At 42.7% G+C, this 23,884-nt stretch overlaps 1 protein-coding gene across 1 annotated transcript; it reads right to left on the bottom strand.

The window, feature by feature from the left end:
- On the bottom strand, positions 1-23,252 carry LOC139535330 (14-3-3 protein beta/alpha-1-like). Its single transcript, XM_071334636.1, has 6 exons — positions 23,073-23,252; positions 3,466-3,766; positions 3,007-3,130; positions 2,510-2,673; positions 2,114-2,209; positions 1-1,983 (listed from the first exon to the last, which is right to left on the bottom strand). The coding sequence occupies exons 2-6, from the start codon at positions 3,757-3,759 to the stop codon at positions 1,927-1,929; spliced, it is 735 nt and encodes a 244-aa protein (XP_071190737.1). The 5' UTR covers positions 3,760-3,766; positions 23,073-23,252; the 3' UTR covers positions 1-1,926.
- Positions 23,253-23,884: the final 632 nt, after the last annotated feature.

Genomic DNA, 23,884 nt, shown 5'->3' with positions numbered 1-23,884 from the left:
AACTGATAAAACTTTTATTTCACTTTAAATTGTCTTTTACACTTTCCTGATAACATGTAGGGTGAAACTAGAACTGTTTTAAAAGACATACAAATCTAGTATTACGTCAATAACCAGGGGTTGTTTTTTTTGTGTATTTTTGTTTTAATGCTATTCTAAATCTAAGCAATATAAACCATCACAGAAGCAAACTTTAGGCAGAATACTGGTCAGTAAAAACAAAGCAATTGGAGATACCAGATATACAGACAGGCTCGGTTCCACATTCACTACTGCATTTTTTAAATTAAGCGTAGAATAACTGCCATTTATTCAGCTAACGGGGAGATTTTTCTTCAGTGCATGAAACATTGTCTTCAGCAAGACTGAACCAGATGAATTCAACACCTAAGTGGAATGTTATGGTGATGACAAAGTATTGTGACACTGAGTGAATTCAGCTACTTCTTCAAGTTCCTTGCACTACTCCAGAATCTAACCCATCCACTGACCGCATTCCACTACAATATGGTCTCCTCTGATAGACTCCAGTCTGGAGATACACGAAACTAAAGCATCAATGCCATCTCCGACTATGACAACTTACATTAGGGGACTTGCTTACACACTCTTCGTGGGCAAGAGCATGAATTCTCTTAGATATCGTTTCCTTTATGAAATGATATCTAACTTTTGACTGGTCAGTTGGGACTGTCAGCATAAGGCCCTCAAGATAGGCTTTAATAACCAATATATAAAAGTTCAACGTAAAACAGCTTTAAGGTGTTTCTTTGCAAGCAGGTTAACACCACAATTTAAGAGATTTAAATGTACTTTAAAAGGGTTTACAATTTACAGTTTTGAACCAATGTGCGAGTCACTATTACGCAAAGCAAAAAAGTAACATTTAAGAACAAAATAGTATCATTATACTAATGTCAAACAGCACCTTTATGTCAAATGTTCTAGTACATAACATTAGGAGAATGCTCCGGTCTGTTCAACAAAAATTTATAACATCTTGAAGGTAGACTCAGCGAAATGACATCGATGCAGAAAGTTAACAGCATAGTGGGTCTATTTCTGCAACTAAGAGCGCTGAAGTGGGAGCTCAACTTTTACTCTGTTTTGGTCTCGTACCTACCACACTAACAATGTGAAGCAAACCTGTGCGCATGCACAGATACTGTGTGACCGTGTAAGACCAAAGTCTTGCTCATCTCAATATCTGCAGTGCTGCGTGTGGCAACGTTATTTCACTGAGTCTACCTTTAAATGTTAGGTTCTAATGGAATGTTTTTTTTCCTTTTCAGCTGGACATACATTGAATGGCAAAACCTAGAGTCCCTTGTATTAATTTTAGTTCCAGATCCAAAATAAAATTTACAATACACAGCAATATGCATGTTAGTCAGTGTCACAATACAACCTCTTCTACCATTCTCTATGAGGCCACAGCAGAATTGCACTGCTACATACAGTACTGAATTTTAGCGACCAGAATTTGTGATTATGTGGAGAAAAACTAAGCATCACAGTGTTTGTTGAAAATAAACGGACAGTTTAATGACCTTTTTGAATAAAAACCAGCAATCGCCAGTACACTAGCAAAGCAAAAAAGGATACTATCAATGCATATCTTGCTAGGTGAAAGAACATATCTTTATGAAATGTTAGGAGAGAATCAAAGGGGGGGGGGGGGGGGGGGCGAATGGCCTTGCCACTCAACCAGGTAAATGTATTTTTATTTTATCCTCACAAAACAATACTCTGCTTGTTAACAACTGAGCATATCTGAGAAAGGGCACAACTGGTAGGTCAGGTACAATTCATGCTGCTTGTCATACAGAAAGGGAGGGGGCTGGATGGAGCAGGGATGTATGGGCTGTATATGTGTAAAAGAAAGAAAGAAGAGTGTGGGTGGATTAACAGTGATGTGCAACGCCTTTAGTTCTCCCCTTCGCCGCCATCCCCCTCGTCACCCTGGTTTTCTGATGTCCACAGCTGCAGAGGGAAAAAAACAAAAAAAACATTGGATTCATACACTCGAGGCATTCAGTTCCAAGTTTATCGAACGATAATGCATTTGAATGGCATGACATTGGCAAGGCGCATATTGGCTGTAAGTACTTACAGTGAGATTGTCCCTTAGTAGCTGCATGATCAAGGTGCTGTCTTTGTAAGAGTCCTCGTTCAAGGTGTCAAGCTCGGCGATCGCTTCGTCGAAAGCCTATAGGGAAAACAGGTATATGGAAGGGGGTAAAAAAAAAAGTTTTATAAGGCCCAGAATACCACTAAATAAAATGCCTCCAAAACACTTTACCAATTGACAAAGCTTGGTACTCCAGATGACAAAGCACCATCACAACAGTCTATTTTTCATTTAAATATTTGGCAAACGCCAACAGCACAAGCACCGGTGTTAAAGAGCAGGTTTGTGTAAAAAATCTGAGCAGGAGGGGCGTGTCTGTATCACGCAGGCACTGCAGTGTGATGATGGAACGTGTGTGAGAGTATAACGGTGCCCCACCGCCTTCGCCAAACTGCAGGCCTGCTCGGGGGAGTTGAGGATCTCATAATAGAAGACGGAAAAGTTGAGAGCGAGGCCCAGCCTGATGGGGTGTGTCGGCTGCATGTCCTTCTTGCTGATGTCAAATGCCTCCTGGTAGGCCTGCTGGGAGTTCTCCACTGTGGCTGTGATGGTGAGAGAAGAGGCCCAATGAATTAACACCATTCACTCATCATGCTTTTGTTGAAGAGAATTAATGTTTCATTTCACAGAGCATCTCCTGTATAATGGATACTGATTGAACATTGTCTAGATATTATGTACTGTGGACATCAAATCAGGCCAGTGATGATACCACTTAAGCCTTAAAAAGCACTGCAAGCAGCAGATTATAAAAATATAGGTTTTGCTTATTTCCATGATAATCAGACGCTGAGGAAAAGTGGCCAATTAACGATCATGGGTTCTTGGCAACAGTGTGACTCGGAAGCTTCCTCACAGAACAGAGATCTACTTACTCTTCTTTGAGTCTCCAGATGCCACCTCAGACAGATATCTGTAGTAGTCACCTTTCATTTTAAGGTAGAACACCTTGCTTTCTGCCTGAGTCGCATTGGCAATGAGGTAATTGTCGAGGAGTGCCTAAAACCAAGAAAAGGGGTTGATTGGGTGTCAGTCAACTCCACTCTTTCAACACACAGGACCAAACAAAAGATTAACCAAAAATAGATGCTCTGCAACCTTGCTTTGGTGTCAAATTCATTCCAGCTCACATTCACGCTAAATGAAAAATGCTTGTTGTGTAAATAGGGCATTTTCCCTGTACAATTTCCACTTCCAACCACATTCCCAAATTGCCTGGACTCTAAATGAATCTAACTCTAGCCCCAGTGTCACATTATATCACCCCGTCCCCATAGCATCAAGGGACTCCTTTAAAAGCGATGGCACAGACTAGCAAGCTCTCGCTCTCTCACCAGCACATCCTTGCAGATGTCCTGCAGCTCGGCCTCAATCTTCTCGCGGTATTCACGGGCCATCTGCTGCTTCTTCTCGTTGCCCTCGGTCTTCTGCTCGATGCTGGAGATGACGCGCCAGGAGGAGCGACGCGCCCCCACCACATTCTTGTAGGCCACCGACAGCAGGTTGCGCTCCTCGTTGGAGAGCTCGCCGCCCTGCTCCGTCACCGCTTTCATCGCCGCCGCCATATCGTCATAGCGTTCGGCCTGCTCGGCCAGCTTAGCCTTCTGTACCAGGTCGTTCTTGTCCATGTCGAGGCTGTGAAATGGCACAGAGTTATTGTGGTCATAGTCACACCAAGCAACAGTTATTAGTAATGTTAGAAAGTATGAGGTTACCCATTCTACAACCCTAGTACTGTGGACCCAAGGGGATGAATTTTTTTTATCTAGTCATATACTAACAGACCCGATTAGATGCATCTGGTGTGCTTGTGCTGGGCTAGAACATTAATGTGCACCTCTGTGGGTCCTGAAAAGTTTTTTAATGTTCTGATTTTATTAATCCGTTTTATCATGTAGCCTATTGAATACTCAGTAATTAGGCGTAATAAAATGTCTAACAAACCAATAGCCTATTAGCACAGATGTCTCTCTCAGCTAAGGGAGTGCCTCATTTCTGACTGATAATGATTAGGATTTTTAAATATGCATTAATATACGGATATAAAGACAACCCGATAGCATGTCCAGAGATGTCTGTGTGTCCGGGTTGGGGTCAATTCCATTTCAATTCAGTTAATTCTGGAAGTAAACTGAAAAGCAAGCAAGACTGAATTGAAATGGAACTGACCCAAAACCTGCAAGTGTTCTTCAAATGGAAAATCACTGAGTATTCAATAGGCTACATGATCAAATTGATTAATAAGCATCATAACTTTTCAGATACCAGTCAGGAACTATTCCCTTACATGCAAACCACAGCGGCCACATTCCGTGCACGAGCGTTGCAAAATAAATGTACCAGTCAAAAGTTTGGACACACCTACTCATTCGAGGATTTATCTTGATTTTTTGTTTTTACTTTTAACCCTTTTTCTCCCCAATTTCGTGGTGTCCAATTGGTAGTTACAGTCTTGTCTCATCGTTGCAACTCCCGTACGGACTTGGGAAAGGCGTAGGTCGAGACCAAACCAAACTGCTTCTTGATACAATGCCCGCTTAACCCGGAACCAGCCACAACAATGTGTCGGAGGAAACACTGTACCGCGTCAGCCACAGGAGTCACTAGAGCGCGATGGAACAAGGACATCCCTGCCAGCCAAACCCTTGCCTAACCCGGATGACGCTGGGCCAATTGTGCGCCGCCCCATGGGTCTCCCGGTCGCGGCCGGCTGCAACAAGGCTTGCACTCGAACCAGGATCTCTAGTGGCACAGCTAGCAACTGCGATGCAGTGCCTTAGACCACTGCGCCACTCGGGAGGCCACATTTGTACTATTTTCTAGAATTGTAGAATAATAGTGAAGACATCAAAACTATGAAATAACACACATGTAGTAACCAAAAAAGTGTTGAACAAATCCAAATATATTTTTTATTTAAGATTCTTCAAAGTAGCCACCCTTTGTCTTGATGACAGCTTTGCACACTCTTGGCATTCTCTCAACCAGCTTCATGAAGTAGTCACCTGGAATGCATTTCAATTAACAGGTGTGCCTTGTTAAGTCAATTTGTGGAATTTCTTTCTTCCTTAATACATTTGAGCCAAGCATTTATGTTGTGACAAGGTAGGGGTGATATACAGAAGATAGCTCTATTTGGTAAAGGTCAGTTAATACGGAACATTTCTTCAAGTGCAGTCGCAAAAACCCATCTTCCATCAAGACCCAGAGTTACCTCTGCTGCAGAGGATAAGTTCATTAGAGTTACCAGCCTCAGAAATTGCAGCCCAAATAAATGCTTCACGGAGTTCAAGTAACAGACATCTCAACATCAACTGTTCAGAGGAGACTGCGTGAATCAGGCCTTCATGGTCGAATTGCTGCAAAGAAACCACTACTAAAGGACACCAATAATAAGAGAGCAAATGGACAATAGACAGGTGAAAATCTCCTTTGGCCTGATGTGTCCAAATTAGAGATTTTTGTTTCTAACCACCGTGTCTTTCTGAGACGCAGAGTAGGTGAACGGATGATCTCCACATGTGTGGTTTCCACCATGAAGCATTGAGGTGGTGCTGTGATGGTGCTTTGCTGGTGACAATATTCTTAATTTATTTAGAATTCAAGGCACACTTAATCAGCATGGCTACCACAGCATTCTGCAGTGATATGCCATCCCATCTAATTTGCGCTTCGTGGGACTGTCATTTGTTTTCCAACAGGGCAATGACCGAACACACCTCCAGGCTGTATAAGGGCTATTTGACCAAGAAAAAAAGTGACGGAGTGCTGCATCAGATGCATGCCCTGGCCTCCACAATCACCCGACCTCAACCCAATTGAGATGGTTTGGGATGAGTTGGACCGCAGAGTGAAGGAAAAGCAGCCAACAAGTGCTCAGCATATGTGGGAACTCCTTCAAGACTGTTGGAAAAGTATTCCAGGGGAAGCTGGTTGAGAGAATGCCAAGATTGTGCAAAACTGTCATCAAGGCAAAGGGTGGCTACTTTGAATTATCTAAAATATATTTGGATTTGTTGAACACTTTTTTGGTTACTACAGGATTTAATGTGTTATTTCATAGTTTTGATGTCTTCACTATTATTCTACAATGTAGAAAATAATAACAATTAAGAAAAACCCTTGAATGAGTATGTGTGTCCAAACTTTTGACTGGTAGTGTACATGTTATTCAGCCATTTCACCCACACCGCTCACAGGCCTGAACGAGCGTATGCGTAGTGTGACGGCCCTGAATATTTCTGAACCGTCTCAGTGCTTCTCCTTCTAATAGGGCGCTTCCCCTTTAATTCCCCATTAAATAGCCAGCATCAGCTGCGAAAAAAAAAAAGTTGTGATTGAGACATGAATGAGGATGTGTACTACCTTCAGGTCATGAAGCTTCGCTATTACGTTTGTTTGTTGTCTTACAGTGTGAGTTTACCCAGGATTGGATCCACTCTGTGCGTCTGTGGACTACAACTCTCCGTTGGTTTTCGTGGCCTTTTCTCCGCTGGAGATCTGTTGGCGGATTATCTGACTGACCGACTGACTACAACTTTTTGTACACGGTATTTCATTTGTTTGGGGTGATGTATACTGTGATTTATCTAGTTGTTAAGACGTATTATTCTTTGATTAGTCTTTGATACGCTTTATAGTTGTGTTGCAAAATAAGTGTAATTTTGAGTGTATGAATATACTGGGTTTACGCTACGGACAAACGTTGCGTGACTAAGGTCACTTGAGTCACTGAACTTATTTACCGGGCTGGACTCTTTTTATGCCCGAGGTACAGGACATTTCTAAATGAACATAAGTGCATTGATTTGTTATATTGTGTGTGGGGGTGTGTGATCATTTATGTTGTTAATACAACTACGCAAAAGAATACACTTGTTTGAAGTTCTTTCCAATGTTTTAAGGGGTTTATGAAAAGTATATTTCCATCTTGACTTTTATATAAGTCCTTTGTATTGGTGTGACTTGACGGACCAGATGGGACTCATTCCCTCCCAAACTAAAAGGAGAAACCCATGCTTTCTCTGGTAGGCACAACCTACCTGGCACCCCTATAAATAACCTCAAGTCAAAACCGTTACATAAAAAATGGCACCCCAGATGGGACCTCAACATTGAGAACTAACCCAAGCAAATCTTTTGTGTGGAATTAAAACAATGGATTCACCCCAAGAAAATGTGCTCATCCATATTCTACCTGTCAATGGGAATACACAGGGCCATTCTGACCACCGAGCCAACAATACAAATCATAATGTGAATAGAAATAATGGAGTTGATTTGGGCCAGAGCCCTGGGAATCTGAATGGTCGGTCTGGACCACAGGCCACAGGAGGTCTAACTAGTAACTCACTTATTGACATGGATCTGTGTGGAAGTACTGAGCTAGCCCTTCCTCTGACGCCCAACCTTCCTCCATTGTCTGGTTTATCTCCAGAGGTTGTAGTCTTACAACTTCAAGGTGACATCCTTGATATTCGTCGGACTCAACAACACCTCCAAACTCTAATCCACAATAAATTCAAATGTCTGAGTGAAGAGCAACAACAGAGTGCCATGGAATTCAGAAACTCACTGAGTACTCTAACCCACACTCTGACAGAGCTCAGTGAGAGTGGAAGACGGGATGTTGCTGGTGCCATGGACAAGCAGTTTGACTACCAACAAAGCCAACTCACTGCCACTCTCCAGTGGCGCCTGCAACATCATCACACTGAGGTCTTCAAGGACGTCAATTCTGTTTTTTCTCCCCTGGTAAACACTGTAGACCACTTGCAGACAGCGCTCTCTAATTGTGTTAAAATGTTGGATGATGTGTCTGTTGACATGGCCTCCATTAGGCACCACTCCTTGCACAGAGCTTCTCTGGTGTCCACTTCTGTTCAGACCACTGAGGGCCAAGCTGGCACCTCAGAACAGCCAAGACAAGGCTATGCTGCAGCCACCCCTTGCAGGATGCAATCCACCATGCATCCTGGTGTTCATTTTCATGGTCCGATAACTCCTTCACCCTCTACTTCATCAATCCCTCCTAACTCTTTTGTTCATGGTGATTTGAGTAGACGTCATGTGGGAGCGATGCCCATTAAATTGCAATTTCCCACCTTTGGGAAAAAGGATGACAGTCCTGATCCGCTAATGGATCTGGAAAGATGTGTGGCAGTCTTCTCTGCCGTTGCTCCGGTACCACTAACCCTGGGTAATCCTTCTGATGATCTCCTTTTACAGGCTGTAAGAAGAGCTCAGCTGGAACAGCCAGAGGAGTTAAGGCTGTTGGAACAGCTGCAGAATAATGCTCTGATGTGTGTACTTCAAAGCTAGGACGCACCGGACTCCTGAAGCACAAAATATTCCTTACACAGGAAATGCCGATCAAGCAAAAGCCATATCGTTTGTCCCCAGCGAAGCTAATCATCCAAAAGGGACTCATTAATGATATGTTGACACAAGATATAATAGAACGTTCCTCCTCTCCCTGGGCTGCTCCTGTTGTCCTCATTCCAAAAAAGACCGGTGGTCTTAGATTTTGTGTGGACTATAGGAAGACCAACAATGTTTCCCAGACTGATGCCTATCCTCTTCCCACCATCCACGAGATCCTGGAGTCATTGTCTGGCGCTGTTGTGTTCACTACCCTTGACCTCAATAGTGGCTATTGGCAGGTTGAGATGGACCAGGAAAGCAAGGACAAGACTGCTTTTGTCTGTGCTGAGGGCTTGTTTTCATTTAAGGTGATGCCTTTTGGATTAAAGAATGCACCTGCCACTTTCCAAAGACTCATGGAGATTGCGTTAGGTGAGCTCAAAGGGAAGATATGTTTCGTCTACCTGGACGATATAATTATCTACTCCCAGAACAGAGAGCAACACTTTCAAGATCTTCAAGCAGTGTTGGACAAGCTAAGAGAAGCTGGTCTGACATTGAATATGAAGAAGAGCAACTTCTGCCAAACCTCCCTGAAGTTCCTTGGCCATATTGTGTCTTTTGACGGCATTCATGTGGATCCTGAAAAGACCAAGGCTGTACAAGACTTCCCTGTGCCAACCACACTCAAGGCCCTTCAACGGTTCCTTGGGATGGCTGGATGGTACCATCGGTTTGTGTGGAACTTCTCCCAGGTGGCAGAACCCCTCAACGCGTTGAAGCAAAAAGGAGCGAAATTCCGATGGACGGCAGAGTGCCAGACCTCCTTTGAAACCCTGAAACGACACCTCGTCACACCTCCCATTTTGGGTCATCCCAACTTTGATTGCCCTTTTGTTGTTTACACTGATGCAAGTGATGTTGGACTTGGTGCTGTCCTAGTCCAACAGACTGGACTTGGTACTGAAGAAGTGCTAGCGTTCGCCAGTCGGACATTGAATGGAGCAGAACGGAACTACTCCACAACCGAGCAAGAGTGCCTTGCAGTTGTCTGGGCTTTGGAAAAGTGGAGGTACTACCTGGAGGGAAGACACTTCACTGTGGTCACTGACCATTCCTCCCTTGTGTGGGTGTTCAAGACCAACAAACCAAGCACCAGGCTCATCAGATGGGCTCTACGGTTGCAAGAGTTCACCTTTGCAGTAGAATACAGGAAAGGAAAATACAACACTGTTCCAGATGCATTATCCAGAGCTCCTGCTTGTGGTAAAGGTGGCCCTCATCTTACATGTGCTACTGTCCTGTCTAGCAGTCGAGACTCACCCAAAACTGACTTTCCCATCTCTGATGAGGTCATTTGGAAAGCCCAACAGGATGATCCAGAAGTACAGGCTTTGTACCAGACTATCCTGGAAGATGGAGAAAAGATGGTCAACCCTACCACAAAGCTGACCATCATTGAAGACAAAGTCTACCGAGTTGTACAACTACCTCACAGAACACTCTACCAAATGTACATACCTGAAACTCTACGCCTTCAACTGCTTCAACATTTCCATGAAGACCCATTAGCTGGTCATTTGGGCAGGTTCAAAACCTACAAGCGTTTGCAAGCATTACTGTACTGGCCCCATCTGAGCATGGATGTGAAGTCACATATCCGAAACTGTCAGGTTTGTCAAATGTACAAACCAGAAGGTAGAAAACCTGCTGGCAAGTTGCAGCAAACTGTGGTTACCCGACCTTGGGAAATGTTAGGAGTGGATTTGATGGGTCCATTTCCTAGAAGCTCCAATCAGAATGTGTACATGCTTGTTTTTGTTGATTACTATTCCAAGTGGGTGGAGCTCTTTGCCCTGCGTCAGGCCACAGCGAGGACCGTCTCTAACATCCTTACGAAAGAGATCCTGACTCGCTGGGGAGTGCCTGATTACATCCTGTCTGATCGAGGTTCCCAATTTGTCTCTGATCTCTTTGAGGAGACCTGCCAAAGATGGAACCTGAGACAGAAGTTGACCACGGCCTATCACCCACAGACCAACCTCACTGAGAGAGTAAATCGAACCTTGAAGACAATGGTTGCTTCCTATGTAGGGACCCAGCACAAACACTGGGACAAGCACCTTCACGAGTTTCGATTTGCCCTGAATTCTGCTGTGCAAGAGTCCACTGGAGTCACACCTGCAGAGCTGAACCTAAGTCGTCCCCTCCGAGGACCCTTGGATATGGTGCTACAGCCCCAGCAGCTTACTCCAGACGCTGCTTGCTATGACCAGGTAGTCCATCTCCACGACTTGAGAGCTCTTGTCTCGAAGAACATGATCCAGGCTCGACTCAAGCAGAAGAGAAACTATGATAAGAACAGACGAGACATGCAGTACCAGCTTCGTGATCGGGTGTGGCTTCGCTCTCATCCTTACTCGAAAGCTGAACAATTCTTCTCGGCCAAGCTCGCTCCTAAATGGCAAGGACCATATAGGATTGTGGAGCAGATGGGCCCTTTGAACTACCGAGTGGTGAAAGAGGACACAGGTGAAGATATGCGCGTTGTCCATGTCTCACGCCTTAAGGCCTGTTACCCCTCGGCTGAGGAATTGGAGGAGATTGAGCGCCGCAAGGTCCTTGATATCTTTGAAGAGGAAAGTGAGGAGACTTTTCTCGGATTCCCAGACCCAGAAGTCTCACGCCTTAATTCCTGTGACCCCTCAGCTGAGGAGCGTGAGCGCCAAAAAGTAATGAATATTTTTGTAGAGGAAAGTGATGAGGAGGCCTTTTTCGGTTTCCCCGACCAAGATGTGCCTTCCCGGGCAATGGTCGGCTTTTTCCAGGGGAGGGGGTGTGTGACGGCCCTGAATATTTCTGAACCGTCTCAGTGCTTCTCCTTCTAATAGGGCGCTTCCCCTTTAATTCCCCATTAAATAGCCAGCATCAGCTGCGAAAAAAAAAAAGTTGTGATTGAGACATGAATGAGGATGTGTACTACCTTCAGGTCATGAAGCTTCGCTATTACGTTTGTTTGTTGTCTTACAGTGTGAGTTTACCCAGGATTGGATCCACTCTGTGCGTCTGTGGACTACAACTCTCCGTTGGTTTTCGTGGCCTTTTCTCCGCTGGAGATCTGTTGGCGGATTATCTGACTGACCGACTGACTACAACTTTTTGTACACGGTATTTCATTTGTTTGGGGTGATGTATACTGTGATTTATCTAGTTGTTAAGACGTATTATTCTTTGATTAGTCTTTGATACGCTTTATAGTTGTGTTGCAAAATAAGTGTAATTTTGAGTGTATGAATATACTGGGTTTACGCTACGGACAAACGTTGCGTGACTAAGGTCACTTGAGTCACTGAACTTATTTACCGGGCTGGACTCTTTTTATGCCCGAGGTACAGGACATTTCTAAATGAACATAAGTGCATTGATTTGTTATATTGTGTGTGGGGGTGTGTGATCATTTATGTTGTTAATACAACTACGCAAAAGAATACACTTGTTTGAAGTTCTTTCCAATGTTTTAAGGGGTTTATGAAAAGTATATTTCCATCTTGACTTTTATATAAGTCCTTTGTATTGGTGTGACTTGACGGACCAGATGGGACTCATTCCCTCCCAAACTAAAAGGAGAAACCCATGCTTTCTCTGGTAGGCACAACCTACCTGGCACCCCTATAAATAACCTCAAGTCAAAACCGTTACAGTAGCCAAACGATAAAATACAACTTGTCTATTTTTGAGACACTTGACACGCTGGAAGTCCCACCTCTCCCATCTACTCATTGGTTTGCAGGAGCATACAACATCACGTGGGTATTTGAAAGATGACCGAGGAGAGACTAATCATAGACAACTAAACTTAGAGAGCATCATTTAGAGGTCATATGAATTTAAGATTTTAATTATTCTGCCATTTTCAAAGTCATGCCCCCCCATCCTTGACTTTTCTTAAATAAGTATATTCAAAACACTGTGGTTGTTAGAATTTCACTATCAAAGTTTGTTATAAGCAGTTTTGAGGACATGCAATTTTCCCCCCTTGCACTTGGCTGCCATCTGACAATGTCCCATGGCTCCCGAGTGGCACAGCGATCTAATGCACTGCATCTCATTGCTAGGCATCACTAGGTTCGATCCCGGACTGTATTACAACCGGACGTGATCAGGAGTCCCATAGCACAATTGGCCCAGTGTCGTCCGGGTTAGGCCATCATTGTAAAATAAGAATTTGTTCTTAACTGACTTGCCTAGTTAAATTAAAATAGATAGAAACTACCCCCTAACCAGTGGTCCAACAGGTCGTTTTCAGTCGATCGCCAAACATTTCTGTAAAAAAGCCGATTGGCGGTAGGTGCACCCGATTTAGCTGCCCTGAGCGCTGAGCAGGCAAAGAGTTTGCATTTTGAAACATGCGTCTGAAGTTACGAACTCTGCCTTCCAGGCAGACCCGGAGAGTAAATCAAGTGCACTAAAGGTCTACCGCTGGCCAATCGTGTGGCTCAGTTTACCGTGTCTGCAGTAATGTAGCAGGAATTTAAAAAAAGCTACAGTAAAGCCGATACTGCGAGATTTTTTTTACATTTTTAACCATGATTAGAGAGAGCTGCTGTTTTTATGAGTGAGTTAATGTAAGTCCTTACTCAGCACTGTCAACTCTTTTTATTCAACACCTTTATAAGCCATAAAATGCACGTTCTTCCTACTTCCACTCGTGCTGTAACGAATGAGTAGGAAAGTGTATTGATAGGCTTGCATTTTATTAGCGGCTTGGTTCTTTTTTAATATCCAGGAATATTTCACTTTCTGTTCACAACATGAATTTGTGGTGCGTGAGTTGTCATCAGCTGGAAGACGGTGTCCCTTTTTGGTTAGTGTCAGCAGAGGAAAGAGAGAGCGGCAGGACGTTGAGGCAGACCCTCAGTCAGCTGCTCTCTCCATCCGCTGAGACTGACCATCAGATGCAGGCACCATCAGCCCAGCAAAATAAAAATAAGCAAATTATTTAAATGTATGCTCAATCAGCTGTGACTCACAAGTAATACAATGACTGATCTATTACCGCTGTGATCATATAACTCACAGTTTTAAATTTACTTTTTTGGGGGTGGGGGACAATGCATTGGGAGGGCAATTCAAGCAAAGACAATGCGCGGTGATAACGTATTAGGCCTATAGCCCACTGCACAAACCTCATTGCTACAGTACTGTTTTTAATAGGTTAGTGTTGCATAGACTTAAATGTTTTAAGTCACGTTAAAATAAAATCTGAGCAGTAGATCTCGGGTTGCATTTTGACTCAGAAAGTGATCTTGAGACGGTTAGTGACACCTGACCTAAACTATATCAAAACTAATTTCACACATAGATGTACTAATAATAGATGTAGCCTAAAGACCAGATTACAGTTACAATATTCTGATGGGTGACAATAGTATTAACTGCCTTGTGATTGAAGAGACTACAGCGCAGTGTGGGTAACTGACAAAGGGAAAGCTTCAGCTTACCAAAAAGCAACTTTTTCATATAAGTCTTCATGCAGGAAAACTTTTTGATTTCCTAACCAGAAAAGAGCAGGTTAAGGTTTCTAAAACATGTGCATTTGCCAAACAACTTAAAGTAAAAATCCACTCAAAACCACCCATTCCTTTAATTTACAGTGTTAAAAGAAAATGGGAAAGGGGGATACCTAGTCAGTTGAATGTCTGAATGCATTCAACTGAAATGTGTCTTCCGCATTTAACCCCAACCCCTCTGAATCAGATGTGCGGAGTGCTGCCTTAATCGACATCCACGTCTTCGGCGCTCAGGGAACAGTGGGCTAACTGCCTTGCTCAGGGGCAGAATGACAGATTTTTACCTTGTCAGCTCAGGGACTGGCCCAAAGCTGTGAGAACAATATTTTTTGTGAACAAATGTTTCATTTTGGCGTTATAATAAGGTTGGTAGCAACATGGAAAATCGCTTTTTGAAATCTGTTGAAGCTCAAGTCGACAACAAAATCCACAATGCAAATGCTCTCTCTATGGGCTGGCTGGCTAGGTAGCTATCAAACGTAACTACACAAAATAATACCAAAGACAATATCAGTTAGTGTAGTTTTAGGCAATTTTACAGCTATCAATTTAGGAGTCTACAATCTCACCATGTTCAAACAGCAGATCGATGTGCCTTACAGAGTGGTCTAACATTCACAATGGTAGATATACTTTTGAGGAGATGGGAAACGTTGCCCATGCTACGTCAACGGGCTGCGCAGTGCATTCTGGGCAATTCTGGGACAAGAAGCACTCTCCTTCAAGCAGTGAATGGGAATCTATTGGTTATTAGCTCAAAAACCCAACATTAGCACACATTTTGGCAACAAGAATACAAAATTACAAATCTTTACCGAGATATGAGAAAAGTACTCGCTATCTATAGTATCGTATAGCTTTGGAATGGTGACATTACGTACTTTTGAGGAAAATAGGCACGTTTCTCAACATATACACTGACTGACAACGTGAACGCGATTGGTCGACAGTCTGCTGGGTGGGTCGTTACACGTTCCTTCATTCGTTGGATTCCTATCTTCTTTCTATAATACACTGCTCCAAAAAATAAAGGGAACACTTAAACAACACAATGTAACTCCAAGTCAATCACACTTCTGTGAAATCAAACTGTCCACTTAGTAAGCAACACTGATTGACAATAAATTTCACATGCTGTTGTGCAAATGGAATAGACAACAGGTGGAAATTATAGGCAATTAGCAAGACACCCCCAATAAAGGAGTGGTTCTGCAGGTGGTGACCACAGACCACTTCTCAGTTCCTATGCTTCCTGGATGATGTTTTGGTCACTTTTGAATGCTGGCGGTGCTTTCACTCTAGTGGTAGCATGAGACGGAGTCTACGACCCACACAAGTGCCTCAGGTAGTGCAGCTCATCCAGGATGGAAGGTTTGCTGTGTCTGTCAGCGTAGTGTCCAGAGCATGGAGGCGCTACCAGGAGACAGGCCAGTACATCAGGAGACGTGGAGGAGGCCGTAGGAGGGCAACAACCCAGCAGCAGGACCGCTACCTCCGCCTTTGTGCAAGGAGGAGCACTGCCAGAGCCCTGCAAAATGACCTCCAGCAGGCCACAAATGTGCATGTGTCTGCTCAAACGGTCAGAAACAGACTCCATGAGGGTGGTATGAGGGCCCGACGTCCACAGGTGGGGGTTGTGCTTACAGCCCAACACCGTGCAGGACGTTTGGCATTTGCCAGAGAACACCAAGATTGGCAAATTCGCCACTGGCGCCCTGTGCTCTTCACAGATGAAAGCAGGTTCACACTGAGCACATGTGACAGACGTGACAGAGTCTGGAGACGCCGTGGAGAACGTTCTGCTGCCTGCAACATCCTCCAGCATGACCGGTTTGGCGGTGGGTCAGTCATGGTGTTGGGTGGCATTTCTTTGGGGGGCCGCACAGCCCTCCGAGATGTGCTCGCCAGAGGTAGCCTGACTGCCATTAGGTACCGAGATGAGATCCTCAGACCCCTTGTGAGACCATATGCTGGTGCGGTTGGCCCTGGGTTCCTCCTAATGCAAGACAATGCTAGACCTCATGTGGCTGGAGTGTGTCAGCAGTTCCTGCAAGAGGAAGGCATTGATGCTATGGACTGGCCCGCCCGTTCCCCAGACCTGAATCCAATTGAGCACATCTGGGACATCATGTCTCGCTCCATCCACCAACGCCACGTTGCACCACAGACTGTCCAGGAGTTGGCGGATGCTTTAGTCCAGGAGATCCCTCAGGAGACCATCCGCCACCTCATCAGGAGCATGCCCAGGCGTTGTAGGGAGGTCATACAGGCACGTGGAGGCCACACACACTACTGAGCCTCATCTTGACTTGTTTTAAGGACATTACATCAAAGTTGGATCAGCCTGTAGTGTGGTTTTCCACTTTAATTTTGAGTGTGACTCCAAATCCAGACCTCCATGGGTTGATAAATTTGATTTCCATTGATAATTTTTGTGTGATTTTGTTGTCAGCACATTCAACTATGTAAAGAAAAAAGTATTTAATAAGAATATTTCATTCATTCAGATCTAGGATGTGTTATTTTAGTGTTCCCTTTATTTTTTTGAGCAGTGTATATCTTTGGCAAATTCACCATGCACTAGAGGCAGACAAATAGGAAAAATGTGCGACACCCTCCATTAAATTACACATTTGAGGTAAGATTATCGCAAAAATAAGATCAATGGCTCATTCGAGAGAAGACATCCTCCCGAGTTATGACATCTGCCAGTATTTTAATCTGACATGTATGACGAACGTTTTCGCAATCTAAAAGACGAATTCCTTTTGACTTCCAGTGTAGTTGAGAGTGACTATCACCGTGCTACGTCATACCGGCCTAAGCGAACGCCAATAACTCAGACACACATGAAATGACCCAGGGAATAGATTGAACATCAAATCAGAGATGCAAAAACACAAAATAAAATTCAAAATGGGCGAACTAGGGCTGGGCGATATGGCCAAAATCTCATATCCCGATATACAGTAGAAGTCGGGTTACTGTATGGCTTGCTTTTGTGGCTGAACGCTGTTTATCAGATTATTGAATATTGTGTTTTGCCGTAAAGCTTTTTGAAATCTGACACAGCGGTTGCATTAAGAACAAGTGTATCTTTAATTCTATGTAAAACATGTATCTTTCATCAAAGTTTATGATGAGTATTTATGTTATTTGACGTGGCTCTCTGCAATTTCTCCGGATATTTTGGATGCATTTCTGAACATGGCGCCAATGTAAACTGAGGTTTTTGGATATAAATATTAACTTTATTGAACAAAACATATATGTATTGTGTAACATGAAGTCCTATGAGTGTCATCTGATGAAGATCAACGGTTAATGATTAATTTTATCTCTATTTCGGGTTTTTTGACTCCTGTCTTTGGCTGGAAAAATGACTGTTTGTCTGTGATTTTGCGGTGACCTAACATAATCGTTTGTGGTGCTTTCGCTGAAAAGCCTATTTGAAATCGGACACTTTGGTGGGATTAACAACAAGATTACCTTTAAAATGGTATAAGACACATGTATGTTTGAGGAATTTAAATTATGGGATTTCTGTTGTTTTGAATTTGGCGCCATGCAGTTTCACTGGCTGTTGACGAGGTGGGACGCTACCGTCCCACATACCCTAGAGAGGTTAAGGCAGAGCATCACTTTATTACAGACAGACTTCTCCCCATCTTAGCTACTACTGCATCAATATGTTTTGACCATGACAGTTTACAATATAGTGTTACTCCAAGCAGTTTAGTCACCTCAATTTGCTAAATTTCCACATTAATTATTACAAGATTTAGTTGAGGTTTAGTTAATGATTTGACCCAAATACAATGCTTTTAGTATTAGAAATACCCACTCAAACTAACTGCAGCTCTTTGTTGAGTGTTGCAGTCATTTCAGTCGCTGTAGTAACTGACATGTATCATGTTGAGTCATCCGCATACATAGAAACTCTGGCTTTACTTCAAGTCAGTGGCATGTCGTAAGTAAAAATTGAAAAAACAAGGGGCCTAAACAGCTACTCTGAGGAATTCCTATTATATTTGATAGGCTTCCAATAAAGAACACCCTCTGTGTTCTGTTAGACAAGTAACTCTTTATCCACATTATAGCAGGGGGTGTAAAGCCATAACACATACGTTTTTCCGGCAGTAGACCATGATCAATAATGTCAAAATATGCACGGAGTCTAGCAAGACAGCCCCCACAATCATTTTATCATAAATTTCTCTCAGCCAATTCAGTCATTTGTGTAAGTGCTGTGCTTGTTGAGTGTCCTTCCCAATAAGCATGCTGTGTGTCCTTCCCTAAATTCTGTTGTTAATTTGTTTACTGTAAAATAGCATTATATCTGGTCAACAAAAAAAATCCAGCGGTTTACTAAGGGTTGGTAACTGGCTGATTGGTTGGTTATTTGAGCCAGTAAAGGGGGCTTTACTATTCTAGGGTAGCGGAATGACTTTAGCTTCCCTCCAGGCCTGAGGGCACACACTCTCTAGTAAGCTTAAATTGAAGATGTGGCAAATAGGAGTGGCAATATAGTCAGTAATTTTCCATCTAGATTGTCAGACCCTGGTGGCTTGTCATTGTTGATAGACAACAATTTTTTTCACCTCTTCCACTCTGACTTTACGGAATTCTAAAGTACAATTCTTGTCTTTCATAATATGGTCCGATATACTTGGATGTGTAGTGTCAGCGTTTGTTGCTGGCATGTCATCCCTAAGTTTGCTTATCTTGCCAATGAAAGTCATTAAAGTAGTTTGCAATATCAGTGGGCTTCGTGATGAATGAGCCATCTGTTTCAATAAATGGAGCCACTTTTCCCCAAAAAATTTCATTTAAGGCGACCCAAAGCTTTTTACTATCATTTTTTATATAATTTATCATTGTTTCATACTTAATTGCCATACCTTTTCCCTCATCCCTCTCAACCATACACATTTTTAATTCCTCATCAATTCACGGGGATTTAACAGTTTTAACAGTCATTTTCTTAATGGGTGCGTGCTTATTAGTAACTGGAATAAGTAGTTTCATAAATGCGTCAAGTGCAGTGTCTGGTTTCTCATTACACACCACAGACCAGCAAATATTCTTTACATCAACATATGAAAAACTACAAAACTAATTGTATGACCTCTTATACACTATATTAGGCCCAGCCTTTGGAACTTTGGTTTCCCTAGATATGGCTACTATATTGTGATCACTACATCCTATGGATTTGGATACTGCTTTAAAGCAAATATCTGCAAAATGTGATCAACACATGTTGATGATTTAATTCCTGTGCTGTTTGTAACTACCCTGGTAGGTTGACTGACTGATGCAAGTTGCAGGCACTGGTTACAGTTTTAAGTTTTTTCCTGAGTGGGCAGCTTGATGAGAGCCAGTCAATATTTAAAATCACCCAGAAAATACATTTCTCTGTTCATATCACAAACTCAGCAAAAAACCAAACGTCCCTTTTTCAGGACCCTGTCTTTCAAAGATAATTCGCAAAAATCCAAATATCTTCACAGATCTTCACTGTAAAGGTTTTAAACACTGTGCTTGTTCAATGAACCATAAACAATTCATGAATATGCACCTGTGGAATGGTCGTTAACCTGTCTAGGACTGGGGTTCCGCTAGCGGAACAGTAGGTCAGTAATCCAGAGCAGAGTCCGAAAGGTATAGAATGGCAGGCAGGCTCAGGGCAGGCAGAGGTCAGCAATCCAGGGTGGTGTGACAAGGCACAGAATGGTGTGGGGGTGCTTTGCTGGTGACACTGTCAGTGATTTATTTAGAATTCAAGGAACACTTAACCTGTCTGGGAACGGGGTTTCGCTAGAACGGGGACCTGTTGGATCGGAGGGTGAGGGCTAGGGCGATTCCCCCCAGAAATGTCCGGGAACATGCAGGTACCTTGGTGGAAGAGTGGGGTAACATCTCACAGCAAGAACTGGCCAATCTGGTGCAGTCCATGAGGAGATGCACTGCAGTATATAATGCAGCTGGTGGCCACACCAGATACTGACTGTTACTTTTGACCCCCCCTTTGTTCAGGGACACATTATTTCATTTCTGTTAATCACATATCTGTGGATCACATATCTGTGGAACTAGTTCTGTTTATGTCGCAGTTGTTGAATCTTATGTTCATACAAATATTTACACATGTTTAGTTTGCTGAAAATAAACAGTTGACAGTGAGGACATTTCTTTTTTTGCTGAGTTTACATTATCACGCATTTCACACATATTATCCAGATACTGACTGTTAGCACTTGGTGGTCTATAGCAGCTTCCCACAAGAATGGGCTTTAGGTGAGGCAGAGGAATTGTAGCCATATTACTTCAACAGTAGTTAACATTAGATCCTCTAAGGTTTACAGGAATGTGGTTCTGAATATAGACAGCAACACCACCTCCGTTGGCATTTGTCTTTTCGGTAGATGTTATAACCATGTATTGCTACCACTGTATCATCAAATATATTATCTAAGTGAACAGAATATGAATGTCATCTGTTACAGATGAATTCTAAATAAATCACCAACAGTGTCACCAGCAAAGCACCCCCGCACCACCTCCTCCATGCTTCACGGTGGTAACCACACATGCGGAGATCATCCGTTCACCCACTCTGCGTCTCACAAAGCCACAGCAGTTGGAACCAAAATTCTCACATTTGGACTCAGATCAGATCAAAAAGGACAGATTTCCACCGGTGTAATGTACGTTACTCGTGTTTCTTGGCCCAAGCAAGTCTCTTCTTATTATTGGTTTCCTTTAGTAGTGGTTTCTTCGCAGCAATTCGACCATTAAGGTCTGATTCACGCAGTCTCCTCTGAACAGTTGATGTTGAGATGTGTCTGTTACTTGAACTCTGAAGCATTTATTTGGGCTGCAATTTCTGAAGCTGGTAACTCCAATGAACTTATCCTCTGGAGCAGAAGTAACTCCGGGTCTTCTTTCGCTGTGGCGGTCCTCATGAAAGCCAGCTTAATCATATCGCTTGATGGTTCTTGCGATTGCACTTGAATAAACTTTCAAAGTTCTTGAAATGTTCTGTATTGACGACCTTCATGTCTTAAAGAAAGGAGAGAAAGAAGTGATCTCATCTTTGTGGTTGGGAGTGGCAAGGGGGAGGGCTTGGTGTATGTGTGTAAATGGGAAGGTGCACAGCACACAAGGAGCCAAGACACAAAACGACAACATGAGAACAAACGCTTATGAAAAAATACAAAAATAACGTGATTCTTGTGATACAGGCATTGATTTAATTAATTTGATATATTGCCTGGCCCTAATTTTAAGATTCAAGGAATGCCATACAGGCCATCATTGTAAATAAGAATTTGTTCTTAACTGACTTGCCTAGCTAAATAAAGGCCATTAAAAATAAAACAAAAACACAGTATAAATATACCTTTTAACACTTTCAGCATTTTTCTACGGTGAGAGGCAAGGAACCCCTTTCTCTGGGACAGTAACACAAATTCAATGTTATAAAGAAAATCTTGTCCACACCGGAACGGCTAAATAATGCTGACATAGGACAATATAAGATCAGCTTGGTAAATGTTAGGTATTATATTTGAGAAAATTGGCCATTATGATTGGCCACAACTAAACAAATTCCAATATTGTGGTTCTGATAATTTATCTTGAAAACACAACATTCTTAGAAATATCGATTTGTCCCCATTGGGGCTCTAGAAAGTTTAAGCCATAATCAGAAGACTTTCTTCTTCTAAACAACCATTATAAGAAATTAACCATATAACTTTTACGTGAAACCCAGCTCTAGACGCAAGGCATGTTTTCAAAGGACATACATCCCTAAAAAATAACGTGAAGTAGTGACAACGCAGCAGGTGATCTTAGCTTTATTGTTTAACCAATGTATTATTATTGTACTGTCATAGTATACCAGGTTTTTAAAATAAACTGATCTCAACTGGCGCAAGTGACACAGCCATTGTGAGCAAATCTGACTTTATCATAGTCGAAATTGACTTGAGATAACATGGCCACGAGCCGTATAACTATACGTGGCCATAATATCTCAAGTCAATTTCGACTATGATAAAGTCAGATTTGCTCACAATGGCTGTGTCACTTGCGCCAGTTGAGATCAGTTTATTTTAAAAACCTGGTATACTATGACAGTATGGTATCCTACATTACCAAGGCTATGTCTTAATTGTCACTGTGTTTTACTATCGATACAATTTCCTCCAACATAACCATCTTTCAACCGTTAGCAAATACTCGCTAACTAGTTATGATCACGGATGTCAAATTTAACGTCCATGGCGGAAATACTGCAGCATTGCGCTATAAAATCGGTAGCCAACCTAATCGCTAAAGCGTTAGCTTGCTAGATTCCAGTCCGGCATTGAAGATGGAGCTGGAGAGCTAGTAACGCCCTCTCTGTCGCATTCCCTTGCGGAATTTTAATATGAAAGCTGCCGTTAGCAAACCAGCTAACGTTATCTAGCAAGTTATAGTAATTGAATGCTACCAATGAGTTGGATATACGAAAATATCATTTAATTCGTAGCTATTAAACACCAGTGTCATCGCAAAAACCTGTGCATTGCAGTCCATTCACTTGTAAAATTAGCTGGAGATAGCGTCATGTTAGCATTAGCTTGCTAGCGCTGGTAAGGTAGCTACTGTAAGTCTTGATTTCACGACGACCAGGCAGGGAACATTAGCCTTGCAAAAAAATTATCATAGTCTAGTGTGGATATATACATCAGCATTACGGTACAATTTTGGATTTTGATTCATATTTCCTAGGGCAGATCTGAGATACGTGGTTTACAATAACCTAATTCCTAGCTAGCTTGTGAGCTCTAGCTCGCTATTCAATCACACGTCTCGGCCTAAATCCTTGTACCCAGCCCCAAACCACCTTCCGCCACAGATAGCGATTGGAGACATTGTTGGGTTATTATGAACCCACAATTACCGCTCTGACCCAGGAGATAATAATATAATCAAACTTATGCAAGTGAACTCACATTTAGCTTGTATTTTGAATCCTGCTTTTTCTCTAAACGATGGGAGTACCAAGCTGTCCTCCGTTCGCTGCTCGGGATTTTCAGGGCAGTACCACTTCCGCCTGCGCTAACACTTCCGCTTCCTCTAAACTCCCCCCTCCCCCCGCCAGTATCTATGGTAACAGCACTCCGGGGTTTCCTAAGCATTTTGCAGGGTAGTTGACGTCATAAAGAGTATGCGAGCCACTATGCGATGACGTAAGTGGTCACCATAGTTACCGTCTCCAAGCAAATGCTTACAGTCCCATGTAAAGTGTAAATCATAGACCACAGATGTTGAGACAGGATAGTCTGGCTGTACCGTTTATATAAAGTTGCAGGCGCGTCACAATACTTTTGAGCTAATATTATATAAGAGGAACAGGAGCTCAAGCAGTAGAACATTTGCCAGTAATCAGCTCCTGTGAGCTCCTGTCCAAGTCAAGCACTGATCATGTCTTATGAAATGACAGCTTGCATGAATATGATTGCATGCATATGATTTAAAAAAAATATTGCTACCATAATACTAACAACACTGCTCTTAGAAAAAACACTGCTCTTAAAAAAAGTTACTCCAGCAGAAGAACCCATTATGGGACTTGGTAGAATAACTCTTTCACCCACAAAAGAGTTCAATGTATACTGAACAAAAATATAAAGGCAATGTCTAAAGTGTTGGTCCCATGTTCCATGAGCTGAAATAAAAGATCCCAGAAATGTTCCACATGTACAAAAAGCCCATTTCTCTAAAATGTGTGCACAAATTTGTTTACATCCCTGTTAGTGAGCAT

This window comes from Salvelinus alpinus, chromosome 12 (genome assembly GCF_045679555.1).
Source record: "Salvelinus alpinus chromosome 12, SLU_Salpinus.1, whole genome shotgun sequence".
NCBI lineage: Eukaryota > Metazoa > Chordata > Actinopteri > Salmoniformes > Salmonidae > Salvelinus > Salvelinus alpinus.
The sequence above is the reverse complement of the archived record's forward strand: the minus strand, read 5'-3'. Positions and strand labels throughout refer to the sequence as shown.

Coding starts and splice junctions, on each gene's coding strand:
- LOC139535330 (XM_071334636.1), bottom strand. CDS start 3,759: ATGGACAAGAACGACCTGGTACAGAAGGCTAAGCTGGCCGAGCAGGCC. Junction 3,131..3,465: donor ACATCTGCAAGGATGTGCTG/GTGAGAGAGCGA, acceptor TCTTGGTTTTAG/GCACTCCTCGACAATTACCT. Junction 1,984..2,113: donor TACTAAGGGACAATCTCACT/GTAAGTACTTAC, acceptor TTCCCTCTGCAG/CTGTGGACATCAGAAAACCA.